At 40.5% G+C, this 21622-nt stretch overlaps 1 protein-coding gene across 1 annotated transcript; it reads left to right on the forward strand.

The window, feature by feature from the left end:
• Window positions 1-8268: 8268 nt before the first annotated feature.
• LOC130137423 (uncharacterized) lies at window positions 8269-9264 on the forward strand. The gene has a single exon (XM_056308694.1). It carries the CDS (start codon window positions 8331-8333, stop codon window positions 9108-9110), a length of 780 nt encoding a protein of 259 aa, XP_056164669.1. The 5' UTR covers window positions 8269-8330; the 3' UTR covers window positions 9111-9264.
• Window positions 9265-21622: the final 12358 nt, after the last annotated feature.

The raw sequence follows: 21622 nt of genomic DNA on the forward strand, positions 1-21622 counted from the left end.
CGGCAATTCACCGTTGCAATCTTCATCAAATCTGGGATGCTTCATTTAGGTTTTCTTTTATGCCACTATATTTATTTTATTTTAGTTATATATTGTTTATTTTAGTTATTTTAATTACAGCAATCTTTATGATTGCAGCCATTCTTGGGACTTCTCTGGCGTATATCCTTGAGTGTTTCTTTTCTTATTGCATATAATTATCGTAGATATTATTGTATCCGCACATTCACATAGGGTAATTCCCCAGAAGAGAGATGTATACATGTTTGAGATAATTTTTACTTTATTCTCCATATTCTTTCGGATATTAAAATAATATTCTTTTTCTTTTTCATATGACTATGTGCAGGTTTGCTATGAGCCCAACTAGACAATGCCTTAGTTTTTTTGCTAACTGTTCATGTCACTTGGGAGATGTAGTATGAATGCTTATCCTTTCGGGTAGTCTTTACATTCACTTTGAGGAATGAGAAATTTAGGGTGCGTATGGTAACGTTTCTATTTCTGGGAACAATTTTTTTTCAGAAATAGTTTTTTCTATTTCTATTTCCTGAAAGAGTTTCGAGCAAAATAAATAATGCACAAAATTTCTATTTCTGAAGAATGTGTTTGGTAAGCGCACAAATTTTCTATTCCGAAATAGAAAAAGAACAAATGCGTTTGGTAACTGCACAAAATTTCTATTCCCAATTTTTTGCATTCAAATCTATATCTTTTATTTAACTATAAGTACAAGTTATAAGTGAAAAAAACCAATAAGCATGATTTATTGGTTTGTCTAATCCTTTTTAGGGGTTTAAAACCCCTTTTAATCCATAAACTAAGGAATCTTCAAAAATACCACTTGGGCACCTAAAAAATTTAAATTTCACTCAAAGTGGGTGGCCACAGGTATTCTAAGCCATTATGTGAATTTTTTAATATTTTTTTGGGGTAAAATTTATTAAAATTTTTTACTTTCCCTAAATCTGTTTCTTTTTATTTTTCCGAAAATTTTTTATGAAATTTTTTTAATTTTTTCAATTTCGGAATTTTGCAAATACTTAAGAGTTTTCTGAGTTTTTCTGAATTTTATGGATTTTCTGAGAATTTTTCTGATTTATATGAATTTTTGAAATTTTTTAATTTTCTAATTTTTTTATGGGATTTTTCTGAAATTTTTCTAATTTTTATGAATTTTCAGAATTTTTTAATTTATTCTAAGCCATTATGTGAATTTTTTATTGTTGTTTTTTTTGTGGAAAATTTTATTAAAACTTTTTACTTTCCCGAAATTTGTCTCTTTTTATTTTCCAGAAAGCTTTTTATGAATTTTTTTAAATTTTTTCAATTTCTGAAATTTGCAAATTTTTATGGGTTTTCTGAGTTTTTCTAATTTTTATGGATTTTCTGAGAATTTTTCTGATTTTTATGAATTTTTGGAATTTTTTAAATTTTTTTTAATTTAATTAATTTTTTATAATTTTTTTATTATTTCCGCCAAGAATGGACCGGACCGGTGCTTTGAGACGGTTTGCAAATGACGGAGGATGGAGGAGGAGCTGAGGTTGCGGCTTGAGGACCAGACTTTTCTATTTCTATTTCTATTTCTAGGAACAAAGAAGTAGATTTTTTCTACTTCTTATTTCTGTTCCAAATCTATTTCTTGGCCACTTTTCTATTCCAGGAAATAGAAAAATAAAATGCGTTACCAAACGGATTTATGTTCTTTTTTTGTTCCAGAAAACAGAAGAACAGAAAAATAGAGAAACAGAAGCGTTACCAAACGCGCCCTTAACTTCTTTGAGAAATGAGATAATGGACCTACACCACCACCTCCTATTCAGGCATCAGGCCGTAATTACTGACCACACATCGAAGCTGGCGGTCCTCCGGCATATAAGCAGAGAGAGATTAGTGATGGACCGGTGATCGGCGGTGGCTAAAGACGGATGATGCGCATGGAGGCACCGTGATAAGGCGGTTTACCATGCTTGAAATATTTTCTCCATTATTTTCCATTTCTTGGTTATAGTTAGAAAAGTTTTTCATCTAATTTCTTTAAATATTTTACCTTGTTCCCCGCACTTGCGAATTGTGCGCCGTCTATACCCTTAATTATTTTGGAGGGCGTTGCGCACATAGGAATGGCGAAATCGGATACAGTGCTGCCGTCATTTTTTAAAGTGGAGGTCCTTGTCATGCCAACTGTTACCGGACCAAATCAACCATTCACACTGCAAATTTAGTTCAAGGGACTTCCTTCATCTCTATCTTTTAACATTAGGTATGAATTCTAGGTACCATGTATATCATGCCACCATCGATGACATCCATTGGGTATTAAATAAGTATAAGTGAAATAAGCAAGAATCGATGGATTTTTTTAAGATCCATGAGATTTTCGAGTATCTTATCTTGATGACACATGATAACTAAATTTTAGCTATGATAAAAAATGCTAATCTCAACCCAGATCATAAATCCATCAATAAGTGAATGAATCTTTCAAAGGTCACGTGACTACTTTAATTAAGTTAAAGTTGTGAGATTTGTTGTATGATTGAGTATGTACTAGTGTGATAACTCTGTAATATTCTCTACCAGTCTATAATACACTTCATTGGCCATATTTGTGATGAAAATGTAAATGTCTTAGTTTTTTTCGTTTATTGTTTAATGACTTTATTTAATCATTTATTCTTTTTAATTGGATTTTTTTAATATACTCATAAGGTTAAAAAATTCTCTAAATATGAACTCAAACATGTCTAATTGTGCAGAAACATACTCGAGTAAGACACATTTTTTTCTTGTGATCCCAAATCTAAACCTATTAAATGACGTGTAGTGCCGTGCAAACAGATTGTATCGAGAATTACTGAATTGCGGTCCAGTCATGAATTTGCTGGGACTAGTGTTGCAAACAAAAAAATCAAACACAAACTCATCTGGTTCTTTTTTACAACATCATAGTCATTAATTTATTAAAGTTATTAATTCATCTGGTTCTCTTTTTTATTTTATTTTATTTTTGCTGGCCGACAAAGTTCTAAGACGTGTCCGAAACTATTCAGCCGCGGAAAAGTCGAAAGCCGCACTTGAAGCTGAAGCGAAAGCCCGCGGTGCCCGTGGCGTTGGGGGCACGAGAAGCACGTGCGAAATTGTTAATCTCTTGCTCCACGTGCTTGAAAGTTGACCATTGGTCAAAAATGGAGTTTCTTAAAAGAATATTCTCGAAAGGAGCTTTTTGGTCATTTACCATCCTGCCCTCGGGCATCAGGCAAAACTTCACGTTGACCACGACCCACCAAAAAACGAAAAATGTCTTCTTTAACCTTAATTTATCAAAACACGCAACCATTGCTTGGCCTCCAAAAAATAAAAATATAAAAAAAAATAACGGAATTATTGCATTAGGCCCACCAAATTATGCAGCATTGGCATAAATCCCTCTTTCTAAATTTTCCTGTATCCGTTTGAAATGGTCTCATCTCACTAACATGTCCTAACTACCATTTTTCATCTGAATTAAGATTAAAAATAAATTGAAATCATTTGAATAATTTAAATTAAGAAGTAAAAAGTGAACCATGGTGTCAATTCTTTCCTGGAAATGTCGAAGACAAAATGTTAAAATTAGACCGACATTCAAGTAAAATTCATATAGATATAGGCTCCATTTGTTGCACAAAAATGAATGATTTGAAAAATGTTTCTTTATAGTGATCTCTTGTGTGGCTTAAAATAATTTGCCAATAACGATAATATTTTTCATTAGCTAATTATATTAAGCCATACAAACGATCATTTTTAAGAAATGTTGACACCTATTTTTAATTTGCCCAAAATTAATTGCAAAATTTAGGAGTTAATTTCTTTAATTCCTAAAACAAAAAAATATTTCTATTTAAATGCATTGCATATAGACATTAGGCATATGTGCATTAATAAGGCCTATTAGAGCATATTTTCTTAAAATTTAAAAAAAAAAAAAAAAAAAAATCGAAATCGATTCGGGCGGGTCGGGTGGGCCGACCCGCCCTTTCTTCCTTTTTCTTTTTCTCTTTCCTCCTGCGCGGGCCCGGCCCGTTTCCTTTTTTTCCTCCGCGTGGGCACGGCCTGCCACCCCTTCCTCTCTTCCTTCTCCTCGCCGGTCGCTCTCTCTCCCCGTTCTCCCCGTGCGCGACCGGCGTGGCGTGGCACTGACGGCGCCGCTCCTCATCGTCGTCATCCGGTCGAGAGGAGGCAGGGAACACGCCACGGGGGCCGGCCATTAAGGCCGATCCCGTCTTCCTATCTCTGGAGCTCCCTCTCTCTCTCCTTCTCTCTCTGCGTCCTCACGAGAATCGGCCCCTCCTCTGCACCGGCCTAATGGCCGCGAAAGTCTTGGTAGGAGCAGAGGCCGGTGCGAGCATTGAATGGAGCGAGAATGGCGTCGTCGTCGTCGAATATACGAGACCCGGAGAGAGAGGGGAGAGGGGGCGGTTTTTCTCGGTCGGTTTGAGCGGAGAGAGTCCCCGGCGGCCATTTTAGAGGAAAACACGAGAGAGGCGTGAGAGTGTGAGAGAGAGAAAGAGGGCTTCCGGCGGCCACCGCGCCTCGGCTTCGAGCCATCCATCCCCGCCCGCCGGCGGCGGCGACCTGAAGAGCCAAAGCCGCCCCGGTCGGCGTTTTACAAAAAAAAAAACAGACGAGAGAGATCGGGGGGAGAAAGAGAGGATTGGAGAAAATTTTTTGTGATCTTTAGTTTGCGGGTGGAAGAATACGGCGCGGGGTTCCTCAAACGAGCCGAGTCGCCGACGATCCACCGAACCAGAGCGTCGCCGGTGGTTGGTTATTCTCGGCCAAAACGAGCAGGAAGAGAGAGGAGAGACAGAGAGAGAAATCGGAGAGAAAGAAGGCATACCGAGGTTCCGCCGGAGCAAAAGAAGAACCCGGCGCGCCGTCGTCCCCGATCGGTCGGAAACCTCCCGGGACGCGCCGTCGGCCAGGTGAGTCGTCCCGCAGCCCGAGCCTCTGTTCTCCCTGTTTTGCTCCCGGTTTGGCGGGACCCGCGCCGGCCGTTTCGCGCGAGTCCGCCCATACCGCCGTCCCGCCGTCCGTGCATCATCGTTAAAGGTAAAACGAGTTTCCCGAGGACGGCGGGGCCTCGAAGCAGTCGGAATCTCCTGTTTTTGGTCGCGCACGCCCGGTGTTGACAAAATGCCTCAAAGAGGCCGGTTTTTAGTCGGTCGCCGGCGCGAGCGGCGGTCAAACGGCGACCCGGGTGGACGGCGAGGCTTGGCGGTGTTCTAGAAGCCGATTTGGGGCGGCAGCTGGGTCGGCGGCGGACGGCCAATTTGGCCTCTCCGGCGCCCCCCCCGTAGTGCGTGTGTTCGGGTCGGATTCGACCCGATCAGCGAGTCCGGCCGAGTCGCCGGGTCGAATCCAGTTGACCACGGTCGGTTACCCGGTTTAATATTATATTAATATTTTTATTTTATTTTATTTTATTTTAAAAAAAATTAAAAAAAATTTTTAAAAAAAATTTTAAAAAAAAAATTAAAAATTAAAATTTTTTTTTTCTCTTCTGTACTATTATTTATATATGTGTATATATATATATATATATAAATTTCAAAAAAAATTTTTTAAAAAAAAAATAGTTTTTTTTTTAAAAATTAAGTTATATCTAAGTGTTTTAATTTATTGTTGTATTATTATGCATGTTATTGTCTTGTTTAAATTAGACAATTCTGAGGTTGGGCGGTAGTATTTTGCATGTTAATTTTATTACTGTTATGCATGTTTTTAATACAATTCCATGAGCTGTTGTGTTTTTGAATGTCATCTGACTTGTTAAGGTTAGAACCTTAGGCTGCATACATTGTTGTGTTCCTGACTGCTAATCGTTTCTGATTATGCACTCGCTTGATCACCTCACATGTTAGGAGAAAGGTCCTAAAATCAATCCAAATTGCCTGACAATTGTTTTCAAAAAATGAACAGGGTAAAATGGTACCGAAAGGGCATTAGTTATCTAACTAGTGTAACCAAGTCCCGAATTCGGTTAATCTACGGTTCGTAGGAATAGGGTGACTCTCCCATCATCCTATTTGGGTTTCTAATCGACCTACCCCAAATCGATTAGTGGCGACTCCTTGATATAAACCACTTGCATGTTAAAAACTTAAACCCTAAGTCGCGATATGGTACGGGCTTGGAGGCAGAGTTAAGTCACGAACTTAGACTTAGCACGTATCGTGCGAGCCCCTTTTTGCATGTTGTTTAAAAAAGGGCTCGGGAGTTCGGTCGCGACAAGAAAATATTTTTCAAATAATTCATTTTAAGCAAAACAAACGGAGCCATAGTTGGTGGACATGTGTTCCTCGATTTTCGCAGTTTCAATGTTGAATGTTCCCAAACTCTGCACTCTCGAAGCAATCCAAATTGAACAGCTTAGCGGCAATGATGCTTAGACGAACCCACTAGAGTGTGTGATGTGCAAGCAACAAGATGTTGCTTTTAAGGGTCAATTTTGAGAAGTTGGCTGTTGCTTTCATCTGAACCAAGAGAAGTACGAAAATTACTCTTAGTTGTACTCGTCACTATAGGAACGGGACTCGCGGTTCATATCAACATTATTTTCAATTAGTGACTAAAATAATTCATCATTAGGTCCTATATATGGGTTAGGTTATTTTATTGACAAATGGTCACACTGTATTCTATATGGTCACAGAAATTGAAGCATGTAATGAGCAAATCTCAAGTCAACTTATGCGTTGGACATTTGTACCTCATGTGGAGATTTTGGCATGCCAATGGAGTTGTGGTGATGAGCTTATGTGAGTATATATGAACTGAGTAGTCATGATTTAAATTGGACTTTTCATAAACAAGAGTAGTATTTTTATGGTAACACCTAGAGGGGATAACGACGCTTGTTATACCTCCCCACCTTTCTTACTTAGTGAAGTAGGACAAATGGTATCCCATAGTTTAGCCTGCACTAAGACCAAATTCCTAGATTTGGTAGTGGGGAAATGTTAGCTTAATTCTCGAATTACTGCAGCAACCCTTGATTGGTACTTCAATGCAGTATCTTACACAATCCTATTATCTATATGTTGAGATCCAAGTGTGAGTTGTGTTAAAAAAAAAAAAAGTCTCACAAAGAGAATTGACGTGGCTTGAAGCAGTTAATATATCCTAATTGGCTCATAATTCATTAGCTTAACCTTTTGAGTGAGGTGAATCCAATTAGACATGTTAACAAGCTCAGTCTTGGGCTCCCTCTTGATGAAATCCCCAAGTGAAGGTATCGGGCTTCTGTAGCATATCTCTAACAAATGGTATCAGAGTCAATGGTTAATTGGTACTCCACCCCAAATCTATTTCAGTGTTTAGTAAATATCAGAAGGAAGGAATCCCATGATCAATGCAATCTTCAGGCAGTGAGCGTTATGGACCTTGTGGTGTAGGAACTCGATTTCGAAAGTAGCCTCCATGGTTCAATCTAGATAAAAAAAAGACCAGATGAAGGTGGGCTTTAGAAGTTAAAATTGAGATGCGTTGATGTACAAGGATACCTGAATTAAGGGAAAACAAAGCTAACATCAAGCTTACACGTGAATTTGAGATTGTTGAGATACACGTACAAATATTAAAGAAAAGCCCAACATTGGAGAATTAGTGTAGTTTGGAGCAATTAATATATCATAATTAGCCTAAAATTCATTGGCTTTAACTTTTGAGTAAAGATTGATCCAACTAAATGTGTTGACATGTTCGAGCCTATGCTCTCTCTTGACGAACTCTCTAGGTGAAGGGCAAGGGTCCGTTGAGGTGGTGACCCTTACTAGCATCAATAGAAGGCTAGCAACCCTCATCCACCTCCAACAAAGATTGCCATGCCTCATTAACCCAACTCCTTAATTGATAAATGATTTTCATTTGCATCATATACTAGAGCTGTATACTCCGGCATTACCACAAAATTTCTCCATACTTTCTTATACTGTGCATGACCTACAACCTCAAGCAAATTAATTCATTGTCTCTGACTAAGAGCCACGTCAGATCACTCTCTCACATCCCCATCCCCCGCACCTTCTAGGAAAACCGGACCTTGTCGCATGATGTAATCAAGGCTCAAAAGGACCAATGAAATTGAAACATTTAGACAGACGCAAGACCCAATCAAAGTAATACTCAAACGTGTGAACACTGAGTTTGAGTCTTTCCCGTAAATAACAGGAAAACCCAAGGGCAATCTCGGTCATTGAGAGTCTATATATATAGACACTAAGCAATCCCAAGCCCTCGTTAAATCTCCATAATCACGCAACTTCCTCTAGCCGCCATTAATGGAAGAAGCCGAAGCAGTCATGAAGATCATCGATAGATGCTGGTTCGAGCTCGAGATCTTCAAGAAACGACCAGACACATCGCCTTCTTCAACCTCCGGATCCAATCCGGGCCAGGAAAGCATCGAAATACCCGAAAACGAGAGCCCCTGTATTCATATTTCTCGGATTCCTTCAATTCTCGTGAGGTCCATGAGCGATCAAACGAGCTTAATCCCAACAAGCTTCCAATCAAGCTCTCTCTCTCCAGACTCGGTCCTTCGCACGACGCCCATGCACAGCATGATCTATGAAGAAGAGGTAATCAAGGAAGAAGAAGAAGGTTTCAATTCGAAGGACCGGAGAAGCTCGGAATTCTCGCGCAGGAAGAAGGGCGAAATGGGGAGGAGAGCCAAGAGCAGGGCCTTGAGCAAGAGCTTGTCGGAGCTCGAGTTCGAGGAGCTAAAAGGGTTCATGGATCTGGGGTTCGTCTTCTCGGAGGAAGACAAAGTCGACTCGAGCCTGGTCTCCATCCTTCCTGGGCTACAGAGGCTGGGCAAGAAAATTAAAGACGGCGAAGATGCCAATCATCATCAAGAAGAAGGTGACGAGAATGCGAGTGTTGGTGAGTCTGCAGTTGTCGCGAGGCCATATCTGTCGGAGGCGTGGGAATGGTGGGAGGAGAAGAGGAAGGAGGATCCATTGACGAACTGGAAGGTTCCTGCTCTTGGGAACGAGACCGACATGAGGGAGAGTCTCAAATGGTGGGCTCACACCGTTGCTTCAACTGTTGTTCGATGACGGTTGTTTTCTGCTGTTGTTGCTATTGGTTCAATTTGGAAGTTTTGACATTTCTTCCTTCTTCCCTATTTTCTTCCTGTAAAAAGATTCCTTGATTTTGTTCATGTACATATGATACACACGAATTACTTGTCAATGAAATTGGCGATTCTCATCTTGGGTAACTCATGATTCTGCTTTGCTTAAGGAAAGCAGATGTGATATTTCTTTGACAGATACTATTGCAAGAAGTTTATTTCTTATGGTTCCATTTTTATTGGGTGACTTTTCTTTTCCCCAAAATCAGGACAACATATGTCAGCTTCGTTCATCAATCATTTTGATAATGGACATTATTTACAACGTAATTGATGATGGTTCTTGTGAATTGCGTAAACGCAATGACTTCTTGTCTCCTAATGTCATCTAAGAGCTTCTCGTCTCCTTTTAATTTTCTTCGTACACTCATATAATGCCTGCTCTAGGGAAAAATATTATATATAGTTCGAAGGATGTCTTTTGATGCATGTAAATCAACGATATGTCGGGTGCACTAAACCCTACGTGAGTCTTTCGCCAAACTTTTGCCTTTTGTCGCCCGCTTAGCATCTAGCCGCACCTAAAATTTGAAAGACCATCGGTCGTTCCTCTCTCTTTCTCTTCCTCGAAGACGATGCCTTATAGATTTGTCAATTGATCTCACAGAAATCTTCAATCCCACCTAATGTATACTTGCGAATTTTCTATGTAGAGCATATTTGACTATAGTATTTTGTGGGTTTCAAGGTCACTAAGTTTTGAGATTGCGACTATATTAATATTTGTCGGGAAGATATCAAATACCATTCTCACTTTGCATCCTCTAGTTTATAAAATACAAATTTGCATCTCATTTTTCAAGTTGGATACAAAGTTTCACCTCCCATCAATTAACTCATAAACTTATTTACGAATTGACCATTTTTCCTCCTCAAATTGCCTCTCCCATCTTCAAAATTTTCAACCCTCTAAAATAGAGCCCCAATTTTTTTTTGGGTCGAAAAATAGAGCCCCAATTACAAAGTTATAACCGTAACCACCATAACCTTGTTTAATGCCGCCACTATTCGTCGCTGTTGCTATCGCTGTCCACTTACGAACATTGTATTGCAATATCCCGTATCGTTTGGTAATGGGGTTCATATGCTCTTTATATATATGTAGTCTCCCTTCACATATCAATTTGACCTTTTGGATTGGACTTTTTAATAGGGTCTCAAAGTTTGGTTTTGCCCCTTCGCATGTACATCCACTTCCGTTAGTCAAATTCTACATGCCACTCCTATTTTGATTTGCGCGTGAGAGAAGGTGTTGAAAAATTTCACATCACTTAATAATTGGATTTATATGCTCTTTATATGTGTGTGGTTTCCTTTCATCTATCAATTAACTTTTTGGGTTGAAATTTCCAACGATTCCCATCTTCCCTTCTTCCTCTAGCCAATCGTCAGCCAAAGGCGAAGGCCGTAGAGGGTGAGCCTCGCCCGACCACTAGAGGACTGGCGATGACCTCGACGACCGGCTAGAGGAAGAATGAAAGAAAAAAAATAAAAAATTTGAAAATTATTAAAATATTATTAAAAAATGTTTACGTCAGCACTAGTCATGCCACATAGGACGACCAACATCCATGTCAGTGATTATTGGTCAAAATTAACCGGATGAACTGAATTAACATAAATACAAAAGGTTTAGAACTCAATTACCAAAAAAATAAAACGGTTGAGGACTCAATTAACATATTTATAATATATTTATGACTTCTTTTTTTTTTATCATTTTCCCTCTTTCGTGATGAACTGGAATATTTCCTTATCAATAATCAACTGTCACCTGAAATGCTACTAACAATAGTTTGGCATTCTATTCTTGGACATTCTTAACACTGAAAGGCGAAAACGGCCACGCCAAAGCCTACCTTTCATGTAGACATCCCGCGCGTGTCCCGCCAGATTTGTGAACCGGAGCGCCCTTCCAGCATTCAGCAACCCTTGCAGTCCTTGGTCGGGCTTGATCTAAAATGGGTAAAAAGTGTTTCTTGGGTTTTGACGATAATGGAGTAACCACTAATCTATTTTCATTAATTTAGACCGATTGGAAGTTAGGATCTATAACAGGTTTGAGGGATTAATCTATTTAGGGCGGTTGTGAAGGTTGGGCTGTTGTGAAATTAGAGATTTATCGTATGCAGGTTTGATCACGTATAGAGAGCGGTTAGCACCCCCGCGTTGCCCTTTTGGTATCTCATTTTCGATGAAGTTTTCTGATATCTTTTATTATTTGAATTTCTAAAACTAGAGTGTGATTTTTTTTTTCTGTAGGCGAAATCAAGTGAACTACGTTTCGAGAATAACTCCATGCACCTTGTGTGCTTGTTTATTTGCAAATATCAATCCATGTATGTATCATGATGATGTGGCATACGCGACATGCAATGGAAAATTGTATCATGTAATAATATGTCATGTCAAGTGATGACTTGTTGTGTAATTGCGCAATGTGTCATATCACAATGTCTTGTGATGACTTAGCGAGTGTCGTCATGGATGCACGAATCCTAGTGTAATGTGTATTTTTGCGCAATCGACTACATGCTTTGATTCTTTATTTGACTATGCATGTATGCATGCTTTTAAAATGGCTCGCCATTTTTATTAAACCATCAAAAACCTTAAACTATGCGCACTGTGATACATTTATCATAAACTTTGTTATGACGTCAAAAATCACAAACCTGTACCTTTGTAACACATTAACCCTCCATCAAAGTTTTATCAACGAGAACCATTAAAAATCTACCTACATAAACGCCAGAAAGCAAACAGTGTTAACATGGGGCTCACGTGACTTAAGTGAAATAAAACCGATCCTGTTTTGGCTGAAAAATCATCTAATGAAACATTGACGGAGGGCAAATATATCGCATAGGTACAAGTTTGAGGTTTTTTGTGTCACAAGAAAAAAATTAGATAAATATGTCATAATTGGCATAATTTGAGATTTTTTTGTGACTTTTTCCGTTTCTATTATTCGGCTTATCCGGATGCTTGGACCATCTTGAAGGACGTAGTTGATCCCTCTCCACCAAATTTATATCATATGAGATTTTGGAAAAACGAAATACTATTTATGAAGATAACTATAGTTTCGAAAATATTTTTAATGAAAAATATGAGCTGGCACAAGCCTTCAAGTCTCGTACGAGTCTGTCGGCATTTCAACTCGAGTCAATCCAGCTCCAAATCCGATTTAGCCTTCCTATGATTACCACGATATGAATCTGAGGATTGGCCTTTACTTAATACAGTTGATCTAATGCAAGAACTTATTCTAGCAGCATCAACTTTTTATATATAATTTTCTGTTTTTTATTTTTTGTAGAATGACGGTTTAATTAGGTATGCAAATTATATTCCTAATTCGCTATAATAAGGTCATAATTTGATTTTCGAGTGTTTTCCTAAGCATGGTAACAACTCATGACATTTATTTAAAAGAGCGATTTAGAGTTACCAGGTCTTTGTGATTTTCCGTCGCGCTGATTAAAGTTTTGGCTTTGAAGGCCTTTGAGAAAGAGATTTCAAAGTACATGAGAGAGAGAGGAGAGCTTGTCATGGGTTAAAATGAGGGGTGGAGGTGCTTATTTATATTCCTAAAAATATGGTCGGCTCACCCTAAGCCAGATAAGGTGAAGATAGTTTAGGGTGAGCTAGATTTTTTTTTTATCGAAAGAAAATTTCATTCATTTGTCATAATCAAACATGAGAGGAACATAAAAAACTTCCAAGAAAAGCAAATCCCAAAAGAGCTGCAAAACAAAGCAAAATCTAGAAAACAAGAAAGTGCAGCTTGCTGCTATAAGTAAGCTCTCATTCCAAAAGACTAGGTCTATCACAACATTAATAAACAATTGGCGGCCAATCATCGGAACCGTCAGTGAGGGCACACGTCGAGATCTTTCTCTCCAGAAATTACGGCTTGTAATGTGTGCCTAGGTCTGGTGTTCTCAACACCAATGCCATAGAGAGACAATAACATGTTGAACTACGGCAAATCGAACGCCTCTAAGAAACTCCCAAATCTAAATTTAGATTGAGAGAGAAAACCTTTAATTTAGATCTAAACCTAAATCGGGAGATGAGAGTTTCCGCCGAATCTCGAAGATGTCATAAAACCATGTCCCAAACATCCTAATGGCTGGACTGGTGACGACGTTCTCATAAATTTTCAGCTGCAAGTAGATTAATTCATCACGATGAGTGAAGGAAAACAACAACAACAACAAGCGAAAGAGGATGCCAAACAAGGCCAAAAAAGACTCCCAAATTAGATCAGAAGGAAAAAAAAAAGGAAGGAAAATCAAGGCTTAGAAGCAAATCAAAGCAGGCTCTCGACTTAAAAAATTGAAGTGGAGAGCCTGCAGGTGAAGTTTCTTTGAGGGAGGGTTCTTTTGGAAGAGAGAGGGTTGCCGATGAAGAGGTTAGGGTTTTCTCTAATCCTGGGTGAGCCAGATTTCACTTTACCTGATTCATAGCGAATTCAGAACATGCTACACAGATTAGGGTGAATCGGGGTAGTGGGTCTCATGGTTCCTGAATCGAGTGACCTCTATCTAGTTTATGACGAAGCTGATCTGTTGATGAGACATTTTCTTCCAAAGCTCATATCTTTTCAGTCCAATATCAGATTGGCATGATTCACACGTCATTGGAAACCTCTTGATGCCCGATTTTCATCCGAATTGCATTCCCCAATCGGTATCTTCAATTCAGTTGGTCTTTCAACGACTTTGGCTCTCGGAATCCAATCTCTCTCTCTCTCCGAGGTCGTTGAGGTCCAAAGTTTGTCCCAAAATAGCTCACTCTTTGGTCTTTTTATTTGTTTTATTCTTATTTTGTCTTTTTGTGGTTTTTCTCCTTGAAAAAATTTGACCTAAACTTTGATTCGTAATTTCTCCTTCGTTAATCCCATCCTCCTTGATACTTCACAAACGCGTTGCATTGTATGAAAGTCTCTTTGAATTGGGAAAACATCTCAGATTTGCTGATGCCATTGCGATCAAACAAGAGATGCGATATCTCCTTATCCTGATATCTGATTGGGGCATATTGGCAATGGTTTGAAAGCCCTCGATGTATACAATTCAATTACAACATCTGATCGGGTTATAAACGAGGTTTGACCTTGGGTCAAAGTTTGTCAAAGGATGGTCAGACCTACAAAATTTTAGGTCAAAAAAGGTGTCTACATGTGGTTCAGTACCAACAAAAAGAAAACTACTTGCTGGGACAGTGATAGATAATCGTAAAAGTTGATTGTACATTAGGCTAAAATTTATGATCACATTAAATAAATTAAAAATTCAGAAACCACATTATATATTGGACTAAAATTCAGTACATTAGGCTAAAGTTTATGATCACATTAAATAAATTAAAAATTCAGAAACCACATTATATATTGGACTAAAGTTCAGGCATTATTTGTGTCATTTCACTACAAAAAAACATGTAATTTGCGATGGAAATTTTCCGTCGGAAATTTGCGACGGATTATATTTTCCGTCGCAAATTAGCGACAGTTTATTTCCGTCGCAAATTTACGACAGAATTTGCGACGGATGAAAAATTCGTCGGAACTTTGCGACGGAATTTTTATCCGTCGCAAATTTGCGATGGAAATAAAAAACCGTCGCTAATTCCGTCGCAAATTTGCGACGGAAAAAAGTTCGTCGCAAATTTCTGACGGGAAAAAAAACGTCGCAAATTTGCGACGGAAAGAAGTTCGTCGCAAATTTGCAACAGAAAATAAATCCGTCGCAAAAAAGTTCGTCGCAAATTTCCGACGGAAAAAAAAACCGTCGCCAAATCCGTCGCAAATTTGCGACGAAAACGAACGTCCGTCGCAAATTTATAGTTTATCAGCCCGTGATATTCCAACCCTATCTCTCTCTCTCTCGCTCTCTCTCGCTTTTCTCAAAATCCGCGCACGCACATATTAATCTCGGTGAAGCTTTTGTACCGGTAAGTATCATAGCTAGCTTCGTGACTATGCATCGTTGAATTGTAATTTCTTTTATTTTATATATGTTTATGTTATTTTTTTTTCGTATCTGCATCACCGGTTTAACAACCGGCGATCGGCGACACCTTGCCGGCCTTTGGATGAGGCCGAACGGCCACGCCGTTTTGCGACGGAAATAGTTTCCGTCACAAATTTGCGACGAATAAATGAAAATTCCGTCACAAATTTGCGACAGAATCAAGGATCCGTCGCAAATTTGTGACGGAATTAAATTTCCGTCGCAAATTTGCAACGGAATGAAGGATCCGTCGCAAAGTTGCGACGGAATCAAGGATCCGTCGCAAATTTGCGAGGGATGAATGCCGTTTCCATCTCACATTAAAAATTATTAAAAAATGATTCTTAAGTGATTATTCTTTTTGGGTACGTGTCTAATTGAAAGTGGACATTACAATTCTCATCAAATTGACCACTTTCTTCTACCAATATTTCAGTCAAATATTTGGGTAAGTCTTCTTTACATGGTAATTTTTTCTATTTTTGCAATTTCATATTAATTGTTGCGTGAATAACAAAAATTATAATTTCCAAAATTTTATGGTTTTAATTAAGAACAATAGATATGATATTTTAAATATTTTACCAGAATTTTTTATTTTAATATAGACACAATGCAAAGAGAAAGGGCTTGGATGTATAATAAGAACTTACCGGACGTCAAGGATTGACGAGATGAGTTTAAATCTTGGGTTGGAACTATTTTTAGACTTTGCTAGTAGTAAATATGAGTTCATGGATGGAAATAAGTTAAGGTGTCCGTGTAAAAAGTGCGGTAATGGTAAATTTCTTGTGTGTGATCAAGTTAGAGAACACCTTACTAGATTTTGGTTTAGTCCGAACCATTATAATTGGACTTCCCATGGTGAACCATTTATATCTGATGAAGGATATGGAAGAAGTGATCAATTTTCAGTTATGGAAGAATGTGGCTATTATGAGCAATTGAACCCATACGAGAGGATGGTGATTGATGCAGCTAGTTATAATTTTGTCACAGAATCAAATCATGCAAGTACTAATTTTACTCCTACACGTAAACAAGTGGGTACTAGTCATGCTTCACAATTGGAAGATATAGGAGTAACGGGTTTTGATGAGAATGTCTATAATGAAACTTTTCAATCTAATCAGTTCTGGGATGTGTTGAAAGCAACAGATGAACCTTTATGGGCATGTTGTGAGGACCACACTAAGTTATCGGTGACAGCCCGACTATTAAATATCAAGGCAGAGCATAATGTGTCTGCGGATTGCTTCAACTCTTTTGTTGAAGTAATGCGGGAATCATTGCCTCGTGATAACATCATGCCAAGTGATTTTTATGATATGAAAAAGCTAGTGGATAACTTAGGTCTTCCGGTTGTAAAGATTGATGTATGTAGTAGGGGTTGTATGATATATTGGAGAGATGATGAAAATGCAGAATCTTGCAAATTCTGTAGCCAACCTAGGTACAAGATTAACAGGAGGCCGGGTCGTAATCAGAAGCGTAGACCATGCAAGCAAATGTTTTATCTGCCCTTAATCCCCAGATTGCAAAGGCTTTATGCGTCTAAAGCCACTGCTGAACACATGACTTGGCATGCAAATCATGAAACAGAAGAGGGTCTAATGTGTCATCCTTCAGATGCGGAGGCTTGGCAACATTTTGATAGAACATACCCTGAGTTTGCGATGGAGCCTCGGAACATCAGGTTAGGTCTCTGTGCCGATGGATTTGCTCCATTTGGGAAAACAGGAAAAAGTTATTCATGTTGGCCAGTTATCTTAACGCCGTACAATCTTCCACCTGGTATGTGCATGAAGACACCTTATATGTTTTTGACATTGATGGTGACAGGGCCGTAAAATCCGAAAAAGTTGATAGATGTTTATATGCAACCATTGATTGAGGAGTTACAACGGCTATAGGTTGAAGGTGTCCCTACATATGACGTTTCTACCGATCAAACATTTGTAACGAAGATTGCCCTTCTTTGGACGATAAATGACTTTCCAGCTTACGGAATGTTATCTGGATGGAGTACAGCTGGGATCTTAGGATGTCCGATATGTTTGGAGAGGTCAAAGTCATTTAGATTAAAACATGGAAAGAAGCCCAGCTATTTTAACTGTCACAGATAATTTTTTCCGCCAAGTCATCCTTTCATAAGGAATAAGAAAGAGTTCACCAAGAATATGACTGAAAGAACGCGTCCACCATTGAGGTTGACCGGCGATCAAATTTGGGAGCGTGTGCAGGACTTTCCAACTGTTGTTGAGAACCCGCACGGCACGACTTTTGCGTACGGAAGTACACATAAGTGGACAAAACGCAATATATTTTTGGTTCCACCATATTGGAAGGCCCATCTTATTCATCATAATCTTGACGTCATGCACATAGAAAAGAATGTTTTCGACAATGTCATAAATACTGTGATGGATGTTGCCGGAAAAACAAAAGACAACTTGAACGCAAGAAAAGATATGAGAGATATTTGCGATCGGCCAATACTAGCTGTGGATGCAAGCAGCAGGGGACCAAAACCGAAAGCAGTTTATACATTGGATAAGGAGCAGAGGCGAGTTGTTTGTCAATGGTTGAAATCTGTGCGGTTTCCTGATGGATATGCTTCGAACCTCGGGAGATGTGTTGATTTGAATGAATGCAAGTTCACAAGTTTGAAGAGTCATGATTGTCACATCCTGATGGAAAGACTAATTCCAATAGCTTTGAAGGAAGTTCTACCGAACTTTGTATGGGGCGCCATTACAGAGTTAAGCAATTTCCTCCATGATATTTGCTCGACAGTGTTAAAAGCATCGCACATGGAAAAACTAGAGAGAGATATTCCAATTATTCTTTGCAACTTAGAAAGGATATTTCCTCCAGCGTTTTTTGATTCGATGGAGCATCTCTTAGTTCACTTGCCTTATGAGGCCAAAGTTGCAGGTCCCGTCCAATTTCGATGGATGTATCCATTTGAGAGGTAATGTTTTTTTTAAAATACAGTTCAAATTAGTTTATCATATAATATGTTCCGATAAGCTTCTTTCTATTTCAACTAGATTCTTATATCATTTGAAGAAAAAAGTGAAGAATAAGGCACGTGTTGAAGCTTCAATTTGTAATGCATATATTGTGGAAGAAGTGACAATATTTGCATCATACTATTTTGAGCCGCACGTTCAGTGCAAGAGGCGGAGAGCAGGCAGAAATGATGAGGGCCCCATTGATCCCAATTGCACAGCATTCTTTATTTTCAATTATCTGGGTCGACCAAGCGGCGCATGTCAGTTTCGTTACTTATCAGGCGAAGAATTTCATGCAGCCCATACTTATATTTTACTGAACTGCCCAGAAGTCGAGCCATACTTCAAGTAAGTGTAAATTTGCAAATATATATTTTATGTGTCAAATATTTGCTAATATTTATATGGTTTTTAATATTAGGATTTTCCAAACTTCAATGTTTGGACTACAACCAAATGAGTTTGACCGTTTATGCGATGAACAATTTGCAGCATGGTTCAAGACATATGTAAGTTGCCTATGGACCAAAACTAAGTTATTAAAATTATATACATCATTTAGTATAATATATATTATTGACTTTGCATGTGTAACCTTAGGTTCATAGTAATTATGATGAAATTGGAGGGCAATGATTGCTATATCATCTGTCATGGGGTCCACAGTTAAGAGTTCGAAGTTGGCCAGTATATTTCATAAATGGATATAATTTTCATACTCAAGAATATGGAATGGGAAAATCCATAATGAATAGTGGTGTGTCTGTTCGATCATCCAATGGTGGCAGTTCAGAAGATGATTTTTATGGCTTGTTGGATGAAATCATAGAGATAGAGTACCATAGACCATTAATAATGCGGGTTGTGTTATTTAAGCGCACGTGGTTCGACCCCGTCAAAGGAATGAAGGTGCATACGAAGTTCAATTTGGTTGAAATAAATCACAAGAAAAGGTATATGAAGTATGAACCATTTGTCTTGGCACAACAAGCAATTCAAGTATGTTATGCATCATATCCTAGTTTGAAACGTGACAAAGCTGATTGGTGGGCTGTATGTAAAATCAAAGCACGGAGGAAAATCGAGGAACACTGGAAGGATAGAGCCTACCAACAAGAGGAAGTGTGTAACACGGTTGAAATTGAGGAATATAACATACCAACTTTACGAGATCCGTGTGGAGCAATGATAGATGTGGATCCAACTGAAATTTGCGAATTAAATGTACAAGAATGTTCAGAATCTGATTTTCAGACAGATGACGAAGACGAAGACGAAGATGAAGACGAAGACGAAGATGAAGATGAAGATTAAAATTTTTGTCACAAAACACTACAGATGTGTAATTATTAATGCTACAAGTGCTATTTTGGTTGTTATCATTATTGTTCTTGTTATTATTATTATTGTGCTTTTTTATTATTGTTATTGTCGATTATTCTTTTTATTTTAATTGATCGTCCGAAATTGTCCCTAAATGCCGACAAGTCAAATATTATTAACGTGCCCTAACATTTTCGATATTCTAATTTCCATTGCAAAATTTGAGATGCCAAAATTTTGGACTGAAAAAAAGACGTAGCAAATTTAGGACCCAAATAAATGAGATGCTAAATTTTTGACCGAAAAAAAGACGTCACAAATTTACAACGATCATGTAGTATGTCCATATTTGCGACGGACTCAACCTGTCCGTCGCAAATTTTGAGAGGGAATTTTTACCGTTCGAAATTTGCGACGGATAATTTAATCCGTCGCAAATTTGCAACGGATTTTTTTTACGTCGCAAATTTGCAACGGATTTTTATTTCCGTCGGAAATTTTTTGTCGGTCGAAAATTTCCGACGGACATAGAAAGTCCGTCGCAAATTTGAGACGGACTCAACCTGTCCGTCGCAAATTTGCGACGGACTATACTGGTCCGTCGCAAATTTGCGACAGACTATAGCGGTCCGTCGCAAATTTTGCGAGGGAATTTTTACCGTTCAAAATTTGCGGCGGATAATTTAATCCGTCGCAAATTTGTGACGGATTTTTATTTCCGTCGCAAATTTGCAACGGATTTTTTTTTACGTCGCAAATTTGCGACGGATTTTTATTTTCGTCGGAAATTTTTTGTCGGTTGAAAATTTGCGACGGACATAGGAAGTCCGTCGCAAATTTGCGACGGAAAGTGGAGTTCTGTCGCAAATTTACGACGAACACTTTAAGTTCCGTCCCAAGTTTGCGACGGACATTAGGTCCGTCGCAAATTTGCGACATTATTACCCCCTCCTCCTCCTCCCCCCCTTCCCCGACGCTGCCCAAGCCCGATCTCGCGCAGCTCCCCCGCCGCCACCGCCGTTGCCGCCGCAGCTAGTCGCCGTCACCGTCAGCCCGTCGCGCCGTCGCGCGCCCGGCCGCCCGCAGCTCCCCGCCGTCGCCCGTCGCCCCGCATCCCCCTCGTTGGCGGTCGCGGGCGCCCCCGCCCGTCGCCCACCCCGCCGGTCGCGCCTCGCCGTCGCGCCTCGCCGCGCCAGCCTCGCGAGCCGCCTCGCAGCTCCCCGCCGTCGCGGTCGCGCCCGCAGCCCCCGCCCATCGCCAGCCGCGGGCCGCCCGCCCGCGCGCCAGCCCTCGCCCGTCGCCCGCCCGCCGGTTGCGCCTCGCCCCGCTCGCTTCGCCCTCGCCGCGTCAGCCGGCCCGGCCCGAAGCCGCGTCACCGCAAAGCGGCGGACCGAGCCGTCGCCGCCCGCCTCGCCGCTCTCGCCCGCCCGCCGAAGCCGCCCCACGCCGTCGGCCCGCAGCCGCCGCCGTCGCCGTGGCCGTGGCCGCCACCATCGCCCGGCCGAGGCTCTCACCGGAGCAGCCCCGACCCGTTGCCGCCTCGCGGATTTGCACGCACGTACCGCCGCGCCGGCCGGCCGCCGCTTGCCGCCGTCGTGCCACTGTCGCCGCACGCAGAGCCGCCGCGCCGCTCGACACCGTGCCACCGTCGCCTGGGCCGGGCCAGCCGGCGTTGCAGCCCAGCCGGCCGCCTTGACGGGCGCGCCATGCGCCGCCGGTCACCCGCCTCCGGTCGCCGGCCGACGCCATCGCCGCCGGCCGACGCCTCCGCCACCGCCCGAGCCGCCGCCCGAGCCGCCGCCGAAGCCGCCCTCGCCTTGGCCGACCGACACCGTCGCCGCCAAGCTCCGCCGTCGTTCGCCTGGTCGTGGCCGAGCACCTGGCCGACTAGTCACCATTCTGGCCCACGCCCGCGCTAGGACCACTACTGTTCGATCGGCCGGTTTTTGTTGTCTTTGAACCAAGTAAGCAACTCCCTAAACCCTAGTTAGTATAATTAGGTAATTAGTCGGACTTGTTTAGGGATTATTTAGGATCACTTTTCGTTGGCCAAGTTATGGGTCGATTTCAGG

This window comes from Syzygium oleosum, unplaced genomic scaffold, assembly GCF_021117445.2.
Source record: "Syzygium oleosum isolate NSW1041296 unplaced genomic scaffold, Sole_v2.1 Sole_v2.01, whole genome shotgun sequence".
Lineage (NCBI taxonomy): Eukaryota > Viridiplantae > Streptophyta > Magnoliopsida > Myrtales > Myrtaceae > Syzygium > Syzygium oleosum.

Excerpts from the sequence above, each read along its gene's own strand:
- LOC130137423 (XM_056308694.1), top strand. The coding sequence starts at position 8,331 with ATGGAAGAAGCCGAAGCAGTCATGAAGATCATCGATAGATGCTGGTTC.